The 22,437-nt window shown below is 35.1% G+C and overlaps 1 protein-coding gene across 1 annotated transcript in view; it reads left to right on the forward strand.

Moving 5' to 3' along the window:
- CCDC73 (coiled-coil domain containing 73) overlaps positions 1–22,437 on the forward strand; it is a 105,510-nt gene that overhangs the window by 15,317 nt on the left and 67,756 nt on the right. Inside the window, exons 2-5 of the mRNA XM_030864802.2 lie at positions 1,258–1,329; positions 11,720–11,791; positions 13,428–13,463; positions 14,396–14,470. Coding sequence (XP_030720662.2) covers positions 1,258–1,329; positions 11,720–11,791; positions 13,428–13,463; positions 14,396–14,470 — 255 coding nt within the window. The remainder of the gene's footprint in view (positions 1–1,257; positions 1,330–11,719; positions 11,792–13,427; positions 13,464–14,395; positions 14,471–22,437) is intronic.

Here is a 22,437-nt window from a genome sequence, read left to right on the forward strand (position 1 = left end):
GTTGGGGTATGCCTTCAACACTCAACCAGGCAGCTTTCAAGTCTACCTATTGAAGTTTCTGACAGAAGCTTCAGATTTCTCTAGTGATACCTTGTGTTTATTGTGTGGGCTAATTCAAGAGTATTACAATATTTTAAATGAAATCAGAGGGTTTTTCTAAATAACTGCTTCTTGCTTGGCTTTGGGCTTCCCCCCTTGACTTTGGGTCTTCCTTTTGTGCTGCTTCCCAGAGAGAGTCTATCCTTTCAGCTCTCCCAGCTATGTCTCACTGTTTTTTTACTTGACACTTGTTAGTTGGGTGGTGGCAGCAGGTGGGGAATAGGAGCATTCTCTGATGTTTCTATTAAGCCTCAGTTTTTGGTGAACCCAAGTCTCAAGGTGAGGCCTCCACAAGAATTCTGATCCCTCTTTCATATTTAATTGTGGGCCTAGCATGTATTCCTTCCCCTCCCCAAAGATAGAGCTGTTTTATTTTTCTAGCCTTCTCCTCTCAGCTGCAGTGGGTTTCCATAAGTGCTCTCATGGGCTAGTTTTTATTGCCCTTCCCCCTGTAGATTAAGGCTTTTGTTCCTTAGAGGAGATAAGAAAGACAGGTCTGTCTAGGTAGAGTTTTCAGTGGTGTCTGCTGGTCCCTTTTCCCGCCCGCTGCAGAGGATTTCCACTAGTGTCCTTAGATATAGTTTTTGTTGTCCTATCCCCTGCAGATTAAGGTTTTTGGTCTGTAGAAGATTTAGGGAAGAAGGCTTGTGACTGCTCTTCTCCTCCCCAGCCAGTACCACAGGAGAAAAGCTTTCTCAGATTCTTCCCATCCTTCCCTGTAACCACCTGGTGGGTTTCATGGAAGAAAAACCTTTAGAAGGTATAAACCTCCTTATTTCTAGAAGATATAAACCTCTTTATTTCTGGGGACCTCAGGAGATTCATGTTCTTACACCAGCCCATGTTCTGCCTTTAGAAATTTATTAAGGACTTTTAGCTGAGTTTTTAAATCAGTACTCAATGGCTTATGTCCCAGGTAAGCAAATGCTGTGGTTCTGTTCTCCCTGCAGTAACCCGTTTCTCTATCCAGATTTTGGATTACTTGGTCGATCTGGGACCTCAGTTCTCTGATGGATTTGGCTATTTAATTTGCAATTTTTCTAGCCCTTTTCCTTGTTGTAAATGTGGGAGAATGCTCTTTTTATCTCTCTAGAAAGAGCTGAAACTGGAAATTTTCAAGTCCTAATTTTCCTACTATTTTTCTTCTTTTTGACTTAGGAAGCAGAAGCTCAGTATGAAGAGCAGATTGGTAAAATTATTATGGAGACACAAGAACTTAAATGGCAAAAGGTGAGTATTTTCTCCCCTCTAATTAGCATTTTATTTTATGTATTTTATTCCTTGTGAAGTTAATTTTTAAATTTCCTAAACATATTTGGGGAATTGTGCTTCTTCTCTCATTTTAGAGAGTCTCAAGAAAATTCCAACTAAAACTGTTAAGAACATTTAGGCTTCCAGAAAACTGAGAATAACTTTTTTTTTTTTACAATGTTGTGTTAGTTTCTTCTGTGAGAATAACCATTTTTCCCCAGGCTTTCTGATAAGAAAATAGACAAGGATAACTCTGAAAACTACTATGAACTATTTCATATCTGAGAAACATATTTTGTGTTATAGAGGAGTCAAAATATTTTTTAAGAAGTGAAACTTCAGAATAGTACCGTATTTTCCTAGGCTGTTGTTATATACTATAACCAAATCTTAAAAAAAATAGTATCATATCTGATTGTCTTTTGATCCTTATCCATATAGAGGCATTTTTGATAGTGCCTCTCTTGCCTTTCCACCAAAGTAATCTTTTCTTTTTTAAAATATTTATTAATTTATTTATTTGGCTGTACCAGGTCTTTGTCGTGGCACGTGGGATCTTTGTTGACATGCAAGATCTTTTAGTTGCAAGTTGTGGGCTCTTAGTTGCAGCATGTGGGATCTAGTTGCCTGAGCAGGGATTGAACCCGGGCCCCCTGTATTGGGAGTGTGGAGTCTTAACCACTGGACCACCAGGGAAGTCCCCCATCAAAGTAATCTTAACAGCTAAAAACTGAAAGCTTAATTAAGATGACCCTTCTTCTCAGTATTTGGCAATATTGAAACAGGAACTTGGAGATAACATGTCAGAAATAGAATTCAAATGACAGAGGATAGGCCAACGATGGGAATTTTGAGGCCAGAGAGATCCACTAGGTTGTGTTGGGTTACATATTAGGGACAGGTCAAATAAAGAGACCTGTTTGTGGAGAGAAAAAACAGGTAAACACCAAATACAATCTAAAGCTCCAAGCAGACATAAAGTCAGAATGTAAAGTCAGAATGTAAAGTCATATCTTGTTTTGAATAGAGTCAATAGTAGAAAATTATCAGAATCCTTAAGTTAATCAGTAAGTTTAATACAATCCAATTTAAAATACCAAGCATGTGTTTGGTGTACTTAAGCTGATTCTAAGGTTTATATGGAAATAAACTTACAATAGTGGCTGGGAAAGTTTTGAAAAGGAATCTAGTCACAGTAGATTCTTAAATATATTATAAAGCTATAATAGTTAAAATAGCTTGGTAGTATACATGAACAGATAGACTATAATGGAGTCCAGAAATAGATCCAAATACATAAGATAATTTAGTGAATGATAAAGGTGACATTTCTGATCAGTGGGGAAAAGTAGATTATTCAAGAAATGATATTAGAACTGGGTATACCATCTGAAGAAAAATAAAACCAGATTCCTACCTTACTTTACAAAGTTGTAGAAAAATAGAACTTTCATATATTTCTTATTGGCAATGTAAATTAAAAGTATCTTAAGTTCCCCCAAACACCTAAATCCCATAACCTTCTATATAACCCAGTTCAAATTTGTTCCTTTTGAGATACTACTAAGACTCTGTCAAGGTAGTGTCCTCACTTACTGCAGTGAATTCCAATAAACATGGTTTTGCTTTATTAACAGGTTGTTTGGTGGTGTTTTGATGGAGTTCATTTTTGTATATGGTGTTAGGTAAGGGTTCAACTTCATTCTTTTTCTCCTTTTTTTTTTTTTTTTTTGTGGTACACGAGCCTCTCACTGCTGTGGCCTCTCCCGCCATGGAGCACAGGCTCCAGACGCGCAGGCTCAGCGGCCATGGCTCACAGGCCCAGCCACTCCACAGCATGCGGGATCCTCCCGGACCGGGGCACGAACCCACGTCCCCTGCATTGGCAGGTGGACTCTCAACCACTGTGCCACCAGGGGATCCCAGCTTCATTCTTTTGCTTGTGTATATCCAGTTTTCCCAGAACCTTTGGTTGAAAAGACTGTTCTTTCCCCATTGAATGATCTTGACACCCTTGACCGTGTGTGTGAGGGTTTATTTCTGAGCTCTTTATTCCATTGGTCCATGTGTCTTTCTTTATGCCAGTACAGCACTGTTTTGATTCCTGGAGCTTTACAGTAAGTTTTGAAATTAGGAAGTGTGAGTCCCCCAGCTTTGATCTTCTTTTTCAAGATTATTTGGCTATTTTGGGTTCCTTGAGATTCCATATGAATTTTAGGATGGGTTTTTCTATTTCTGCAAAAAATATTATTGGGATTTTGATAGAGATTACCTTGAATCTGTAGATAACTTTGGATAGTATTATCTTACAAATATGAAGTTTTCTAATCCCAGAGCAAAAGATGTGTGTGTATTTTTTATTTTTAATTTAATTTCTTTGGGCAGTGTTTTGTAGTTTTCATTGTACAAGTCTTTCATCTCCTTGGTTAAGTTAATTTCTATGTATTTTATTCTTTTTAGTGCTATTGTAAATCTAATTTTTTTCTTAATTTCATTTTTGGGTAGTTCATTGTTAGCATATAGAAATGCAATTGATTTTTGTGTGACTTTGTATCGTACTACTTTGCTGAATTCATTTATTCAGGTTTTTTGTGGAATATTTAGGGTTTTCTACATATAAGATCATATCATATGCAAACAGATAATTTTTTTTCCTTTCCAAATTGGATTTCTTTTTCTTGCCTCATTGCTTTAACCAGTGCTTCCAGTACTATGTTGAATACAAGTTGTGAAAGTAGGCATCCTTGCCTTGTTCCTGATCTTAGAGGAAAAGCTTTCAGTTTTTTACCATTGAATATTATGTTCACTGTGGGGTTTTCAAATATGGCTTTTATTATGCTGAGGTAGTTTCCTTCTATTCCTAGTTTGTTGATTTTTTTTTTACCATGAAAGGGTACTGAATTTTGTCAGATTCTTTTTGTTGCATAAGTTGAGATGATTATGTGCTTTTTTGCCTTCATTCTGTTAATGTGGTGTATTACATTGACTGATTTTTTTGTATGTTGAACTCTCTTATCCCAGGGATAAATCTTACTTGGTCATGGTGTATGATCCTTTTAATATGCTTCTGAATTCAGTTTGATAGTATTTTTTTGAGAATTTTTGCATCAGTGTTCATCAGGGGTACTGGTCTGTAGTATTCTTGATGTGTCTTCATCTGGCTTTGGTATCAAGGTAATACTGGCATCAAGCATGAGTTAGGAAGTGTTCCTTCCTATTCAACTCTTTGGAAAAGTTTGAGGAGGATTGCTGTTAGTTCTTTAAATGTTTGGTAGAATTCACCAGTGAAGCCATCAGGTTCAGGGCTTTTCTGTATTGGGAGATTTTGATTATGGATTCAGTCTCCTATAGTCTCTTAAAATTTTCTATTTCTTCATAATTTGGTCTTCGTAGGTTTTGCATTTCTAGGAATTCTCCATTTCATCTAGGTTACCCAATTTGTTAGCATGCAATTGTTCATAGTACTCTCATCATACTTATTATTTCTGCAGAATCAGTAGTAATGTCCCCACTTTCATTTCTGATTTTAGTAATTTGAGTCTTCTCTGTTTTTCTTAGTCCATCTGGGTAAAGGTTTATCAATTTTGTTATCTTTTCAAAGAACCAATTTTTAATTTCACTTATTTTCTCTATTGTTTTTCTGTTCTGTTAAAGGGAGGGGGGATCTCTCCCATTCTTTTCTTTTTTAAAAATTTATTTATTTTTGGCTGCATTGGGTCTTCGTTGCTGTGAGTGGGCTTTCTGTAGTTGCAGCAAGCGGGGGCTACTCTTTCTTGCAGTGTGAGGGCTTCTCATTGTGGTGTCTTCTCTTGTTGTGGAGCACGGGCTCTAGGCATGTGGCCTTCAATAGTTGTGGCATGTGGGCTCAGTAGTTGTGGCTCACAGGCTCTAGAGCACAGGCTCAGTAGTTGTGGCACACAGGCCTAGTTGCTCCATTACATGTGGGATCTTCCCAGACCAGGGGTCAAACCTGTGTTGGCAGGCGGATTCTTAACCACTGTGCCACCAGGGAAGCCCTGCTTCATATATTCTGATGGTCTGTCATTTGGTTCATAAATGCTTATAATTGTTATATCTTCTTCCTTATTGAACGTTTTATGGATATATAATATCTTTCTTTATCTAATGTAACTTCTTAAAATTTAAAGGCCATTTTTAATTTTGTTTTTTTTTTTTGTTCTTTTGGTTATTATTTTATTGGAATATCTTTTTCCATTTTTCTACTTTCAACCTGTTTGTGTCTTTAGATCTAAAGTGAGTCTCTTGTAGACAGCATAAAATTGGATCATGCTTTTTATCCATTCTTCCAATTTTTGTCTTTAGGTGAGAGAGTTAAAATATACATTTAAAGTAATTACTGATAAGGAGCAACTAACTTGTGTCATTTTGCTATTTGTTTTCGATGTGTCTGATAGTTTTTGTCCCTCATTTCCTGCATTACCATCATCTTTTGTGTTTAGTTGATGTTTTTGTAGTGAGATGTTTAAATTCCTTTCTCATTTCCTTTTGTGTATATTCTCTAGCTATTTCCTTAATGGTTACCGTGAGGATTACAGTTAGCATCTATCATTATAGCACTCTAATTTGAATTTGTATCAGCTTATTGTCAATAACATACAAGAACTCTATTCCTTTATAACTCCAGCTACACCCCTTTCAGTTGTTGATATTATAAAATTACATCTTTATATATTGTGTGCTCAAGAGAATAAACTAGTAGGGTTTTTTTTTTTTTTTTTTTTTTGCGGTACGCGGGCCTCTCACTGCTGTGGCCTCTCCCGTTGCGGAGCACAGGCTCCGGATGCACAGGCCCAGCAGCCATGGCTCACGGGCCCAGCTGCTTCACGGCACGTGGGATCTTCCCGAACTGGGGCACGAACCTGTGTCCCCTGCATCGGCAGGCGGACTCTCAACCACTGTGCCACCAGGGAAGCCCGTAAACTAGTAGTTTTAAAAATACATTAGTCTCTGAATTATGTAGAAAGCAAATATGGAGTTACAAACCAAAGGTACAGTAATACTAGCTTTTAGCCTAATAATTGTCTTTTTAAAAAAAGTATTAGTTTCTTTAAAAAGAAATAAAAACTGCTGTTAGAGTAATACTAGCTTTTATAAATTGCTCATGTATTTACCTTTACTGAGATTTTTATTTCTTCATACGGCTTTGAGTTGCTCTCTCTTGTCCTTTCAATTCAACCTGTAGGAATCATATTATTTCTTGCAGGGCAGGTCTAATGGTAATGAACTCTCTCAACTTATGTTTATCTGCATTTTAGATCATGTAGAGGAAAGGCAACTTATGTGAGATGGTGATAAGACTATGAAGTATATTTCCTGAGTCCTTGGAGTACTTTGCCAGGTTTGTCTGAAGTAAGAAAATGTCCAAGATTGGGGCACAAGTAGCCAGTTTCATGTGGTAACCTCTAATAGGTGTGTATGGTAGAAGCCAGTGAAGTATAAGAGACTGTGGACTTAATAGTCTTGAGAGTCAGACATAACCTTCTTGGTCATGGAAGTTCAAGAATGTCAGATTTAAGGTGCCATTAATTCTCTCTACTTTTCCTCAAGATTGGGGATGATTGGGGCAATGAAATTTCTAAATAAATGACAAGGCTTTGCAGAGTTCTCTAAAAACAGGTCCAGTAAAATGAGTGCCTCTGTTACTGGAGATCCTCATGTTGGGAACACAAAATCAAGTAATTTTTTTCCTACTCTCATAATTATAGCTCTCTCTCAAGAAAAAGTTTTAATCCATCCAGAGAAGTAGCAAGCAATGATCAGAACATATTCAGAACCCAGTGTAGGGGTTTATTTTAGGAAGTCCATTTGGACATGTTCAGTGGGGTCCTGAAGCTTGGATTTACAAAGATAACAGTTTTACTAGGATTGTGAGGGAGACAGATGAGATTTGCACCAGAGACATCCTCAAAAATCTTAGTAAAATTTCCCCACCAATGCTAATTGAATATTGTTTTCAATATGTCCTTGCTCTGATGGGTATTTCCTTGTAAAATATGTTTGCAGAGTTTCGTCAAGGTTCTCTGGTGCCACCAAGTGTCTGTCCTGAAAGTGCCAGGGATTCTCTTGTACTTTACAACCATGTATTCTTTTCAGATTTTGGAGCCAGTTGTGGGCATTCCAAAATAGGATTTTTTAATCTCCAGAAAGATTTAGCTTTTTAGAGTATAATGGGGCCAGGACCTGATTGAGGGCTGCCTGTGTGTCATAAAGATAAACCTAGGATATTTCTTTTAGCCTTTGTTATCCCTTAATAGTGTGGCTTCATGATAGCCACCTCCTTAGGAAGCATTAGAGTACTTAAAAGTACTTAAAACTGTTGTTCATTTTACATTGGGATTCCTATTAAGGTTGGAAACTCTCATTGTTTCTACAGTATTACAAAATCATGGACTACTCCGAAAGGTATACCTAATATTAGTTTTTTGTTAACTGTCTTATCTCTTGACAATTGGCAAGCTCTGCTGAGAGGGTAAGTACTGTCATCAGGACTGGTTTTACTTCTGGTAAGGAGTCATGTTTTAGGGGTCAGTTGAGACTGTTCCAGTATATCTTGCCTTAGTTCCCATTTCAGTTATAAAAAATGATATATCAACAAATAATATTAAACCTAGATTTTCTAGGAGGAGTTTCTAATAAATCCATTTGAGGCATAGTCATTGTTTGGACAGAGGTTAGATCTCATGGAATTCCCCTTCTTTGGGTAATGGGAAAAGAGTAGCAATCTTTAAAGTATAGCACTGAGTTGAAATGTGTGAGGGAGAAAATAATAAAAAGTTCATAGGATGTAAGCCTGCTTGCCAAGAAGTGTGTTTTCAGTAGCATCCAGGATTGTACAGCATACAGAACCATCAAATTTAAACAAGATCCTTAAACCAAGTCAGTAGAGGCCTCTACTCGTTTGGCTGCTGCTTATTACTATCCTTAGTTAAAGAGTAGGATTTTCCCCTCACTGGGTTGAGGGGAAGATTGTAGTAAGCAGTTGGGCCCTGATGATACCTGTGGTGTTCTGTTAGAGTATTAAGGACTTGTCTACATTGCTCAGATACAAATAGATAGAAAGCTTTATGACAATTTGGAGGGCCCCAATTGCGGGGGTGCAAGGGGGGCTGTTGAGAGTTATTTTTAAATCACAAAATTCTTGTCCGTGTTTAAGTTCCTAAGGGAAAGGTTCCATTATTGAGGACTTAAATTATATAGAAATGTGTCAATTTCAGAGATGTTTGGAACCCAGTGTCTACAGTAGCCAGTGTAATCTGGACAACTTCTTAATTTTCTCTTAGTAACCAGCCTTGGAAAGTATTGAAGGGCTCATAATTTATCAGGAATAATAGATTTACCCCCTTGGGATAAATTATACCCTAAATAATGCACTTCATTCTTACAAAATACTAAACTTTTTTTTGGAATTCTCATGTCCTTTCTGAGCTAAAACAGTACATAGATAAATAGAGTCAGTCTTAGAGCTCTCTTCATCTTTAGAACATAACGAAAGCTTGCCCGCATATTGTGTAAGTGTAGAGTTTACAGGGAGGTTTAAGGTCCCTAAGTTCCTCAGTAAACCACTGAGGCATAACTGTCCAGGTAAATTGTTGACTCTCCCAGGACAGAACAAACAGGTAAAACTATTTTGATCTAAAGGGGCGCCATAGAAAGCAGAACACAGATAAATATATAGTAGTCAAGTATGTAGAGTCAGGTGGCACTAAAGATAAAATAGTATCTGGGCTCAATGAATTGGGGAAATTGATATTTTATTTATGGCCTTAAGGTCTTAAATCTTCACCCATTGGGTTTTTGACTGGGGAACAAGTCAAAATTTTAAAACTGGTATAGGTATGATTGATTCATCCTTTCTTTATTAGGCTTTAGGACAATTGACTTTAGTTCTTCTTCGTTTCTGGTTTTAGAAGTATTATATAAAGTTAAGTAGAGGTTTAGATGGGTCAGTCTGAACCCTGCTGCCAATATCAGTTAAGACATTTTGCCCACAAAGAGTCCACTTCATGGAGATCTTTAATTTGGTTCCATGGTACACACAGGTACCTAAGTCAATATCCAAATAAGCTATGATCTGATTGTGAATAGAATCCCGAGGAATCTTCAAACAAACAAACAAACAAAAAAAACAACTCCTCCTCCAAAAAAACAGGAGTTTAATTTTTCAATTCTATTTGCATAGTAGATTCCTATCTCTTAAGTTAATGGGTGTGGCGTCATAAAGGAGAAAATAATATTCCTCACTTGAGAATCCAAGGATAATGGTTATGGGCTAAAACGGGACGAGTATCTTTGGATTATTAGAGATACACCCTATTTGAGTAGCTCATTGACCCTGAGGGAAAGGTTATGTGATGTTGCCAGAGTTTATGGTATGAATAAAATGTCCATGTTTCTTTTAATATTTAGAGAAATTGCTCTTTGCAAGTTTGAGGAATAAATGGGAAGTTGGGTGTGTGTCAGAGCAGTGACATTGATTTGCCCACGTGATATTTTTTCCCTTCATTTTCTTAGCTAGTTCAGGATGTTTTTTTTCCCCAGTGTCTTTTCTGCTTATAATAAGTATCTACAGGTGTCTTTACCATGAGACTCACTCCTCTCATGCTTGATGACAGGAGTAGGAGTATTAAATTGTTTTATCTGTAAGGGTACCAGTTTATTCTTCTTTTGTTCTAAGGCTTTTTGAAGATCTGAATTTGGAGATCTAGTAATGGGGCTATTTCCCATTCCAGTTTTTGTTGCATATTAAATCTATTTCTAGATTTACAGCTGTTCACAAAAGACGGGGAGAGAGCTGGAGTTCATATTTACTTCAGAATCTGCTCCTCAAAGGATTTATCCCTGAAGTGTCCTATAAATTCATTCTTTCCTTGTTTGCAGGAGTAGAGTCTAATATATTTTTATAAGAAAACTGGGCAATATCCTCTGAAAAATTTCGTCCAATATCTACAGCTTTTCTAAAGGTCTGGTTTCCGGAGAATTCCCTGACAGTCCAGTGGTTAGGACTCGGTGCTTTCACTGCCAGGGCCCGGGTTCATTCCCTGGTCAGGGAACTAAGATCCTGCAAGCTGCGTGGCATGGCCAAAAATTTAAAAATTAAAAAAAAAAATGTCTGTTTTCCTATGCAGTTTGGGATTTCCTAAGTCATTCTTGGGATCTTCTCACTTCTCACTTCTCACTTTGCCTTTTCTTTATTTTTTGCTTCTGAGCATATGAACCAATTGATACAGACCTTGGAACTGGCAGTATTATTTTTCAAAATTAGTTATGGGAATTAAAATATTTTAAAGTAATTGCTAACTTCAGGAAAAATAAAACTTGTATATATAGAAATGTAATCATGGGACTTCACTGGTGATGCAGTGGTTAAGAATCTGCCTGCTAATGCAGGGGACACAGGTTCAAACCTGGGTCCAGGAAGAGTATCCCCCGCTCACTGCAACTAGAGAAAGCCCACACGCAGCAACGAAGACCCAATGCAGCCAAAAATAAATAAATTAATTAATTAAAAAAAAAGAAATGTAATCATGATATACCATATGGCTTAGCATTGAATAAAAATTGCAATTATAAGAGTATAAATACTGACTGTTGATTTAAGCCACAATTTTTATAATTCTGTTGGAAGAATAGACGGAGGACATGTAGGATTATGGTTATATAAGAAAGCTATCATATAGGAGGTCAGTAAATAAATTTTTTAAATTGTAGAATCATGGAGTAAAATAACAGAAGCATTTGAAAGTGGTTGCCAGTTTTAGCTCTAAGTTTTTAAATTATGAGAATTATTTGATAAAGATAGAAGAAAAAATTCATCTTGAATCTAAAAGACAGGACACACAACTTGTACCAAAAAAAGGTGGAGGGGAAAGAAATGGAATTGTATACATGGATTTTTTTTCAAAAATGCCCTGTGGTAGTTTTGGTTTTGTAAAAAATTATTTCAGTGAATTTAAAAAATCATATGTTACCATGTAAACATTTGTGCTTAGATAATAAAATTGGTTTTTTTGGAAACTGTAATAAGACTATAGTCTGCTTGTATATTAGACTTAATTTTAATAACTTTTGGTGAAAGATATTTTCTTGAAGAAAACTTTAAAGTAAGCTATATTCAGAGTTTAAAATTTTAGAGAGCAATATGTTTTATCATGAAGAAGCAACTGGAAGCAAAATTATTGTATGCTGAGTCCATGACAGTTAAAAAAAAATAAAATTTTCATAAGTTACATTTTAAGAGCATAAAATAATATGTGCAATGAATATGTTTAACTTTAATTTGTGAACCCAATTAAAATTTAAAACTGAAAGTGGCTAGAATCTGTTTTAACTTTTCATGATTTTAAAATAGGAAACTCTTCAGAATCAAAAGGAAACATTAACAAAGCAACACAAAGAAGCAATGGCAGTTTTTAAAAAGCAGGTAATTTCATAAGGATAGACAAACATTACAGTTTTAAATATTGCACTTTTCCCACTTCTCATGAATATTATGACAGGTTGTTCTCCATACTCACTGAGGACAAAAAGGTTATTATTGGAAGCAGGAAATAAGATTATTCTGAATCACAACTGATAATAATGTAGTAGAATGATTTAGTTAAGGAAAGAAATTAGGAATACTATTTTCTTGGAGATGTGTTTTCATTGGTCCTAAATAAAATATGTTAGTGTGTTCTTGCTCTTTCTCTCCCTTCTCCCTTTTCTGTCTTTAATTAGCATATCTTAGGAGCTTACCTTTTCCACGTTACTTCTTTACGCAAGCTAACATTATAACACTGGTGAAAAGCTGAAATGCAAGTAGGGAGATGTAAAGGATGAAGAGATGTGATTATCATGCACCTCCATAAATATCAACTACTAACAACTAAGAAAGATCAGTAGAAGAATTGAAAAAAATATATTTTAAAGAAATGAAGAACAACTCCTTCTGTTATTTTGAATTCTATAGCTCTTCTTTACTACCTCACATTTCTCTTCAGTTCCTAATTATAAAATAGAAGTGTAAGAAATGTGCCTATGGAAAATGTACTCTGGAAGTGCTTTTCCTTATAGCCATGCCAACATCACCATTTTTTTTTTCCTTTTTCCTTCCCCCTTTTTTGTTTTTATCTCCATACAAGTGTGTGTGTTCAGAGAGAAATGCATAAAAAGAAATAAACCTATATAACCTAATCACTAGTGGGTTAAGGTTATTGGTAATTTACACTGTAGTGTGGATTTGTTTAAGCAGATGATAAACTTCCTTATAGTCTGAAATTGGCTTTACCTAAGTTATAAGAGTTTTAATTGAAGGGTGAGGAAGCAGAAACCAAATGTACAGCATAGTATTCTTTAGGAGAGAGCAGTTCTATGTCTCTGTTACCACAAGGGACTCTGGGCAAGAAGAAATATCCAGGTAATTGAAGGGTAAAGGAGAAAGTGCTATTGGGTTCTTTTTTAAAAAATTTCTTTTCTTCTTTTCTTTCTCTTAAAAAAAAGGATTCTTGAAGGTAAGTGAGGAATATGGAAAATGAGATGGAGAAATTCCAAAGAAAAATTTTATTTCTTGACAACTTTGGCTAGTATCCTTGTGTTGCTTGGAATATTTAGTTTCCTTTGGCAAGTTCACCCTAGTTTTTCTGTTTTAAAATGTCATTATTTATTTATTAGACTAACACATGCATTTAAAAAAAATTTCAGAAAATACTGTCAGTGCAAATACAAATGATACCAATTTTATAAAAGTATGCCTTCAGAAAATGTTATATGTTAATTGTTTATGAGTAGATGGCAAAATATTGAAACATTTAAAAAAAACTGGAGGGAAAAACTAAACTTTCAAGGATGATTGGTGCTCTGATCATGAGATTAAATTGTTCATTTTCTTTGGTGACTATCTTTTTTCCCCCTTTTATACCTTTTATTATTTATTTTCTCAGTGTAAAAGTAGCATAATCACATTGTACTAAGTTCAAACAATATAGACATGTAAAACATTTCTGTAGTCTCACTGACCAGTGTAAATCCCTGGTAACATTTCACTTACCTGTATTTTAATTTTTAAAATTCTTTATCAGTTGCAAATGAAGATGTGTGCCTTGGAAGAAGAAAAGGTATATATTAATTTTTTAATAATTTGAAACATAGCTTAAATGCATTTAATTATCAGTTGTTCACCATAATGGAAAGGAGCATTGGTAATGAACAAATGGATACTGTTAATTTCTTAAAATTTTAGAAACAGAAAGGACCTAAGGGAATCATGTTACTTGAGCTCTTATCATTTTACAGTGGAGAGTACTGAGGCCTAGTAAGATATGAATGACTTGCTGAAGCTCCCATTTTGAAGTGGCAAAGCTGGGACTAGAACCTAGATTTCTTCAGCCCCTAAATTAATGCTCTTTCCACTATACTGCAGTGTTTCTATTAAGTATATTTTTAGTGCCTTTTCAATGAAATTACCTTCTTTAAAAAACAGTAAGATGATTTGCATCTGCATGCAGACCAACAGGAAAAGAGTATACAACTCTGAGCAATGCTAGAAATTCATGTGGCATTAAATGTTTTCTCTAGCTATTCAATAGTTCATACGTGTTTTTATTATATCAAAGGACATGTCATTTATAATATTAAAACTTAGAGTTATTTTTAGCAAAAGACTTTCTTTAAAAATTTTTCTCATATCCTTATATTTATAAGACAAATGTACTTGTGTCTTATTGATTAGAATATATTTATTCTAGCCATATGAATTAAATACTTAATTATATAGTATCCATAAGTTCTCAGGAATGCTCTACTGATAAAATGATTTATTGTTGTAATGAGATTTTCCATTTCATGATATTTGTAACCTTGTATAGACCTTATTGTAATTTTATGATATCTTGAAGTCATTAGAAATACAAGTTGTAGTACAGATACATGTTTAAATTCTGTGAAGTATTAGGTTGCAAGTAGAGATTTTGGTTCTTGAACTCTTGTTCTCCCTGTTAATAATGTCACTTACATTGGAAAGTACTGAAATATAGTTTTTTACTTGAAGGGAAAATATCAACTTGCTACAGAAATAAAAGAAAAAGAAATAGAAGGATTGAAGGAAACATTAAAGGCATTACAGGTAAAGTAACTCAGTATTGCTTGAAAAGTAATTTGGTATTTTAGCATTGTATCAGTAAAATGCTGTAAACATCTAGTGTAGCAAAGTGAAGCTGAAAAAAATTCATATATATAATTTAGTACTTTTTCCTGAGAGCCTTGGATTTCAAATTAGTAGGATTTTTGCTTTATCTTTTATTTTAAAAGGAAATATTAACATAACTTTCATTATTTCTCACAGTAATATAATCAGATATATGTTATTTTTAGCACTTTATAGATGACAAAAGCAAGTTAGGCCTATATATTATAACTGATTTATCTATGGTCCTTAAAAATTAACATAAAATAGCATTTATTGTTATTATTATTTGCTAAGTACTATGCTTATTTTCTACAAATACAAAGATGAAGGAAACATCACTTTGCCTTTAAATCATTCAGTCTCATACAGAGGTATGAGGTATACAACAGAATACAGAGGTATACAACAGATGATGAATCATTCAATACATATTTATGAAGGTCTACTATGTGCCAAACCCTGCTCTAAGCACTGGGAATACAGCTGCGAGTAAAAGGGTCAAAAACCTCTGCCCTTGTGGAGTTTACATTCTAATGGGGAAGACAATAAAAAGAGATAAAAAATAAAATAGAGATTGTTGGGGGAAAAGATATTCACGTGATTTCAGAGTATCACCCTATAGATAATATTAATTACAAAGAGCAAAGTAATTTTTTTACAGTGGAAGGATCTTGATGGTTACTACCTGAATCAGGTAATTCACACTGTAGTGTGGATTTATTTAAGCAGTTGAAAAGCTTTCTTCCTTTAGTCTGATTACAGTAGTACAAGGATTCCTTTTCTCCACATCTTTACTAGCATTTCTTATCTCTTGTCTTTTTTGATCACAGCCATTCTGATAGGTGTGAGGTAATCTCATTGTGAGGTTGATTTGCATTTCCCTGATTATCAGTGATGTTGAGCATGTTTTCATATACCTGTTCGTCATTTGTATGTCTTTCTTTGAGAAATGTCTGTTTAGGTCTTCAGCTCATTTTTTAATTGGGTTATTTGGGGTTTTCTGCTATTGAGTGTGTATATGACTTCCTGCTACATTTTGGATATTAACTCCTACTCAGATACATGGTTTGCAAATGTTTCTCCCATTACATAGGTTGCCTTTTCACTCAGTTGCTTATTTCCTTTGCTGTGTAGAAGCTTTTTAGTTTCATGCAGTCCCACTTGTCTATTTTTGGTTTTGTTTCCTGTGCTTTTGGTGTCATGTCTAAAAAATCATTGCCTAATGTTGAGAAGCTCTTTTCCTAAATTTCCTTCTAGTAGTTTTATGGTTTCAGGAGTTATGTTTAAGTCATTTTTTTTTTTTTTTTTTTTTTTTGTGGTACGCGGGCCTCTCACTGTTGTAGCCTCTCCCGTTGCAGAGCACAGGCTCCGGACGCACAGGCTCAGCAGCCATGGCTCACGGGCCCAGCCGCTCCACAGCATGTGGGATCTTCCCGGACTGGGGCACGAACCCGTGTCCCCTGCATCAGCAGGCGGACTCTCAACCACTGCGCCACCAGGGAAGCCTTATGCTTAAGTCTTTAATCCACTTTGAGTTGATTTTTGTTTATGGTATGAAATTTTGTATATTGCATGAGGTAAGGGTCCAGTTTCATTGTTCTGCATGTGGATATCCAGTTTTTCCAACACCATTTATTGAACACTATCCTTTCTCCATTATGTGTTCTTGGTGTCCTTGTCGAAGATCAGTTGGCTACAGATATGTGGATTTATTTCTGGGCTCTCTATTCTGTTCCATTGGTCGATATGTCTCATGTTGGTTTTGGTTTTGCTTTCGTTTTGTTTCTTGTCAGTACCATGCTGCTTTGATTGCTGTAGCTTTGAAATATATTTTGGAATCAGGAAGTATAATGTCTTCAGTTTTGTTCATCTTGCTCAGATTGCTTTGGCCATTCAGGGTCTTTCATGATTCTATATAAATTTTAGGATTGTTTCTTCTATTTCTGTAGAGACTGGCATTGTGATTTTGATAGGGATTGCACTGAATCTGGAGATCACTTTGGGTAATACAGACATTTAAACAATATTTAATTTTCCATCCATGAACACAGTATGCCTTTACATTTATCTGTGCCTTTTAAATTTCTTTTATCAATGTTTTATAATATTCAGTGTACAGACCTTAACCACTCTGCTTAAATTTGTTCCTAAATATTTTATTCATTTTGTTGTTATTGTGATTATTTTCTTAATTTTCTTTTCAAATAGTTTGTTGTTTGTGTATAGAAATGTGGCTGATTTTTGTATGCTGATTTTGTATCCTCAATTTTACTGAATTCATTTATTAGTTCTAACAGTTTTTTTGTTGTCTTTAAGGTTTTCTATATGTATGATTATGTTTCCTTCAAATAGAGATAATCTTACTTATTCCTTTGTGATTTGGATGCCTTTTATTTCTTTTTCTTTTCTCATTGCTCTGGCTAGGACTTCCAGTATTCTGTTGAATAGAAGTGAGAATAGGCACTCTTGCCTTATACTGGTTTGATTATGATGATCACTGTGGGTTTTTTATAAATGGCCTTTATTGTGCTGAGGTAAATTTCTTATATACCTATTTTGTTGAGAGTTTTTATCATGAATGGATGTTGAATTTTGTCAAATGCTTTTTCTACATCTATTGAGACGAACATGTGGTTTTTTTTCTTTCATTCTATTAGTGTGGTGTATCACATTGATTTATTTGCATATGTTGGACCATCCTTTTAACCCAGGGATTAAATCTCACTTGGTAATGGTGTATGATCCTTTCAATATGCTTTCGAATTTTGTTTGCTAGAATTTTATTGAAGATTTTTGCATCTATGTTCATCATAGATACTGGCCTGTAGTTTTCTTTTCTTGTAGTGTCTTTGTCTGGGTTTGTCGACAGAATGATGATGGTCTCATAAAATGAGTTTGGAAATGTTCCCTGTTCCGTGTTTTGGGAGAATTTAAGAAGGATTTGTATGAAATCTTCTTCAAATGTTTGGTAGAGTTCTTCCATGAAGCCATCTAGTCCTGGGCTTTTCTTTGTTGGGAGGTTTTAAATTACTGATTCAATATCCTCATTTGCTATTGGTATGTTCAGTTTTTCTAGTTCATCAATCTTCAGTTTTGGTAGGTTGTATGTTTCTAGGAATTTATCCATTTCTTTTTTTTTTTTTTTTTTTTCTTTGCGGTACGCGGGCCTCTCACTTGTTGTGGCCTCTCCCGTTGTGGAGCACAGGCTCCGGACGTGCAGGCTCAGTGACCATGGCCCACGGGCATGTGGGATCTTCCCGGACTGGGGCATGAACCCATGTCCCCTGCATCGGCAGACAGACTCTCAACCACTACGCCACCAGGGAAGCCCTCTATTTCTTTTAACGGGAGAATTTGTTGGCATGTAATTGTTCATAATAGTCTCTTATGATCCTTTTTATTTCTGAGGCATCCATTGTAATGTCTCCTTTTCATTTCTAATTTTGTTTATTTGATTCTTCTGTCATTTTCTTAGTCTAGCTAACAGTTTGTCAATTTTGCTTATTCTTCCAAAAAACCAACTCTTAATTTCGTTGTTTTTTTTCATTTGTTTTTGTATTTGCTATTTGATTTATTTCTGTTCCAATCTCTATTATTTTCTTCCTTCTGCTGATTTTGGCCTAGTTCTTCTTTTTCTAGTTGTTTGAGATGTAAAGTTAAGTTGTTTATTCAAGGTTTTTTTTTTTAATGTAGGCGTTTATCATTATGAAATCTCCTGTTAGTATTGCTTTTGGTGCATCCCATAAGTATTGATATGTTGTGTTATTGTTTTTGTTTTGTCTTGAGATACTTTTAAAATTCTCCTTTTTTTTAACATAACAAATGTTCAAGAGTATGTTGTTTAGTTTCCATGTATTTGTGAATTTTCCTGTTTTCTTACTGTTAATGATTTCTAATTTTATTCCACTGTGATCAGAAAAGATACTTGGAATGATTTTGATCTTCTCAAATTTAAGACTTTTTTGACGACCTATCACATAGAAGGTGACTTTTCTGTGATACACCATATGGTAGACATATGATCTATCCTGGAGAATGTTCCATGTGTGCCTGAGAAGAATGTGTATTCTCCTTCTATTGAGTAAAAAGTTCTGTATATGTCTGTTAGGTCCATTTAACCTATAATGATGTTTACATCAACTGTTTCTTTATTGATTTTCTGTCTGGATATTCTATCCATTATGGAAAGTGAGGTACTGGAGTCTCCTACTATCATTGTAGTTTTGTCAGTTTCTCTCTTCAGATCTGTTGATGTTTGCTTTGTATATTTAAGTGCTCTGATGTTGGGTACATATATACTTATTATATCTTCCTGTTGAATTGACTCTTTGGCATTATAGAATGACCTTCTTTGTCTCTAAAGACAGTTTTGACTTAAAGTCTATTTTATCTGATATAAGTTTAGCCACCCCTGCTTTCTTTTGGTTACTCTTTGGTATATCTGTTTCATCCTTTTACTTTCAGTCTACATGTGTCCTTAAATCTACAGTGAGTCTCTTACAGATGTATCACTGGATTTAAAAAAAATTTGTTTAGCCACTCTGTGCCTTTTTATTGGAGAGTTTAATCCATTTACATTTAAGTAATTATTGATAGGTGTGGAATCACTGTTGTCATTCTGTTGATTGTTTTCTGTTTTAGTTGTGTTGTACATCTCTTCCTCTCTTGTCTTCTTTTGTTATTTGATGTTTTTTATAGTGATTTTTAAAATTCTTCTCCCTTTATCTTTTGATGTTGTTCCATAAATCATATGGCCTTTCTTCACCCTCTTTCATTCTTTTTTCTTTTCACTGGATAATTTAAAATGATCTGTCTTTGAGTTCACTGGTTTATTTCTTTTGTTCCACTGAGTGTGCTGTTGAAGCTATTACATTTTTCATTTCATTCATTGTGTTCTTCAGCTCTAGAATTTTTTTGGTTCTTTCCTTATGACTTCTATCTCTTTATTGAACTTCTCATTTTATTCATGTAATATTTTCCTGATTTTTTTGAGTTATCTATCTGTGTTGTCTTGTAGTTTGCTGAGCTTCTTTAAAACAGTTATTTTGAATTCTTTGTCAGGTAGTTCACAGATCTCCAGTTCTTTGGGGACAGTTACTGGAAATTTGTAGTATTCCTTTGATGGTGTCATGTTTCCTTGATTTTTTTGTGTTCCTTGTAGCCATTTGTTGGTGTTTGTGCATTGAAGGAGCAGTGACCTCTTTCAGAGTTTTTGGACTAGCTCTGGTGGGTATAAACCTTGACCTACTGGTGGATGTGAGGATGCTGGCTGGGTGGCATATGTGGTGGTGCCAGGTGTAGTGCTGGGTCTAGCAGCTCTGGCTTGGTTGGGGAGCAATGATGCTTCTGGTTCCAAGAAAGGGCACAGTGGCCTGGGCTCCATCAGGCAGCTCCATCAGCTCAGGTAGGTGTAGACATTAGCAAAGACTGTCAGTGTCCTTGGAGGTGAAAGCTGCTGGTGTCCATGGTAGTGATGAGGGCTGTTGAGGTCCTTGGTGGTGAAGGCTGCTGGTGTCTTCCTGCTCTCCTTTTCTCCTATTTGGGGGGAGTTGTTGCTGAGGGCATTTCTTTTGGTGCCAAGCTGTATGAACCTAGATGATTGAATGACACAGGTGAAATGCTTCCTATACTTTTCTATTCAGACATCCTTGTTTTTTTGTGCTCTACTGGGTTGCTGCAGCTTCTTAATAGTACTCCAGAGCTCTTCCAGAACTATTTTCATTTTTAGGTACTTGTTAAATCATGTGGGGGTGTGGGAAGGCTGGGACCTCCTGGTCTACCATCTTTCTGATGTCACTCCCATGAATTCTTTATATTTCTCTGAAATAAGCCCTTTTTGTTTGTGTTCTGGGCTTCAGATTGTTTCTTCAGTTTGTCATTTGTATTTTGATTTTGTTTGTTTGGCTTTTTGTTTAACATTTGCTATAAATTATTTATTTTTCTTTTACGGCTTTTGGAGTTTGTCATGGTTAGAAAGGCATTCACAACTACAAAGTTATAAAAAGGATTTGCCAATGTTTTCTTTTATTACATCTAAGTACTCAAATTTTACATTAGATCTTTGATCATTTGAAGTTTATCTTTGTAACAGTATGAGATATGGATCTAAGTCTATATTTTTTCAGGTTGTTATTCAGTTGTCTTAACACTATTTAGATTCTCCTCATTTGAGATATTAAGCAATTTTTATTTTGGATTTCATTTGTTACTTTGATGTAACAAAGTGAATAAAAATTAAGTACAGCAAAATGTCAATGAGTTCCAAGAAGAATGTTTTTAATAAAAAGAAGGGCATGGATTCCATGCCTCAATTTGGATGAATTAGAGGCTGGAAGATATTAGTGATATAGTAAAGAATCCTTATATCTTGTTTCTTCAACAACAGCAGCAACAAAGCAGTAAGTGATTAGAAACTCCAGAGAAAACAGATTACCGTATAACTAAGGCATAAAGTAAATTAAAATTTGGGATGGTTTTGAGCAATTGATGGGTTAAAACAAGAGAAGATATTTAGGTCCTGACCCTAGTAAAATCATCCTTCATGTAGCACATTGGACCTATACGACGGAAATGTGGTATTAACACCCTGTTAGGCTTTGCATTAAACAATATCTATATTGACTGTAATAACATAAACACTGTTGACTTCCAGTTTTTAGAATTAACCTATAAGCAAAGCATGGGAGACTTAATTATGGTTACAGAACAAAACTTAAATGTTACTAACCTTGTTGATGAAAAAGTAAAGGTGCAGTGAGATGAAGTTCATGGTGATATCCAGAAATATTCTTTAAAGTTGATGGAAAAGAAATAGGGGTTTAAGGCTACTATTTAAAGTTTATGTAGTTATACAGTTTAGTGATTCTTATCATACCTCAGATATCCAGTTTAAAATGACCCCAGTAGGTAAACATTTTTTTTTATTATTTAAATTAAAAAGTTGTTCTTATAATTGAGTATACCGAAATTACCATTATAGCTATTATAGAAGACTCTAATGTGTTTTCTTACAGTATCTTGAACTAGGCATAACTTACCTCTTATTTCTGAATAAATCTTGAAAAAGTGTTACTTTTTTTTCTACTAAAATGTCAATAAAGAAATATGCCAATTTTGTTATAAGTGCTTTGTTATTTTAGCACTTTTTCTTAAATTATTTCATTTGATACCACTCATGCATGTTTAATTATCTGGATAATGTAATGAGTATTTTCAAATCAAAAGAAATTTCTTCATATGGCTGACCTTCTGTGCAAGAGCTGTAAGGATTTGTTTTGCCTTGTTCAGCCCGTGACATAGTACAGGTGATGTATATGTTACTTTATGGCTGGATGAACATGATATATGAACAGTGTAGAACAATGAAGATACTTCTGGTGTTTCCCCTCCAAGTTAAAGAAAAAAAACTTCCTCTTTAATTATGGATCTGATATAAATCCATTAGGCAAAGAAAGTTCACAGCCTCTTAACCATCATGTAGCAACCTCCCTCCCTCCTTTACTTAGGTTGCTACTTTTTTCCTTTCATGAGGTTGTGCCTACCATGTGCAGGAATAAGAAATCAGATAATGCCTTTTCTTGAAAAGCTCATAGCCAAGCCACTCTACCTACTGAATTCTAAAATGAAACAAACAGACACAAAACCACAACACACCAAAAGCTGAATTATTTTTCCTTTAATGGATTCTTTGAATGTGTTTAACTTCTATTTAAAATGGTACCTTGTTACTTGATTTTAAAGGGATTAGTTAGGGCTTCCCTGGTGGCACAGTGGTTAAGAATCTGCCTGCCAGTGCAGGGGACACGGGTTTGTGCCCTGGTCCGGGAAGATCCCACATGCCGTGGAGCAACTAAGCCCGTGCGTCACAACTACTGAGCTTGCGCTGTAGAGCCTGCAAGCCACAG

The sequence above is a fragment of the Globicephala melas genome, chromosome 8, assembly GCF_963455315.2.
Source record: "Globicephala melas chromosome 8, mGloMel1.2, whole genome shotgun sequence".
Lineage (NCBI taxonomy): Eukaryota > Metazoa > Chordata > Mammalia > Artiodactyla > Delphinidae > Globicephala > Globicephala melas.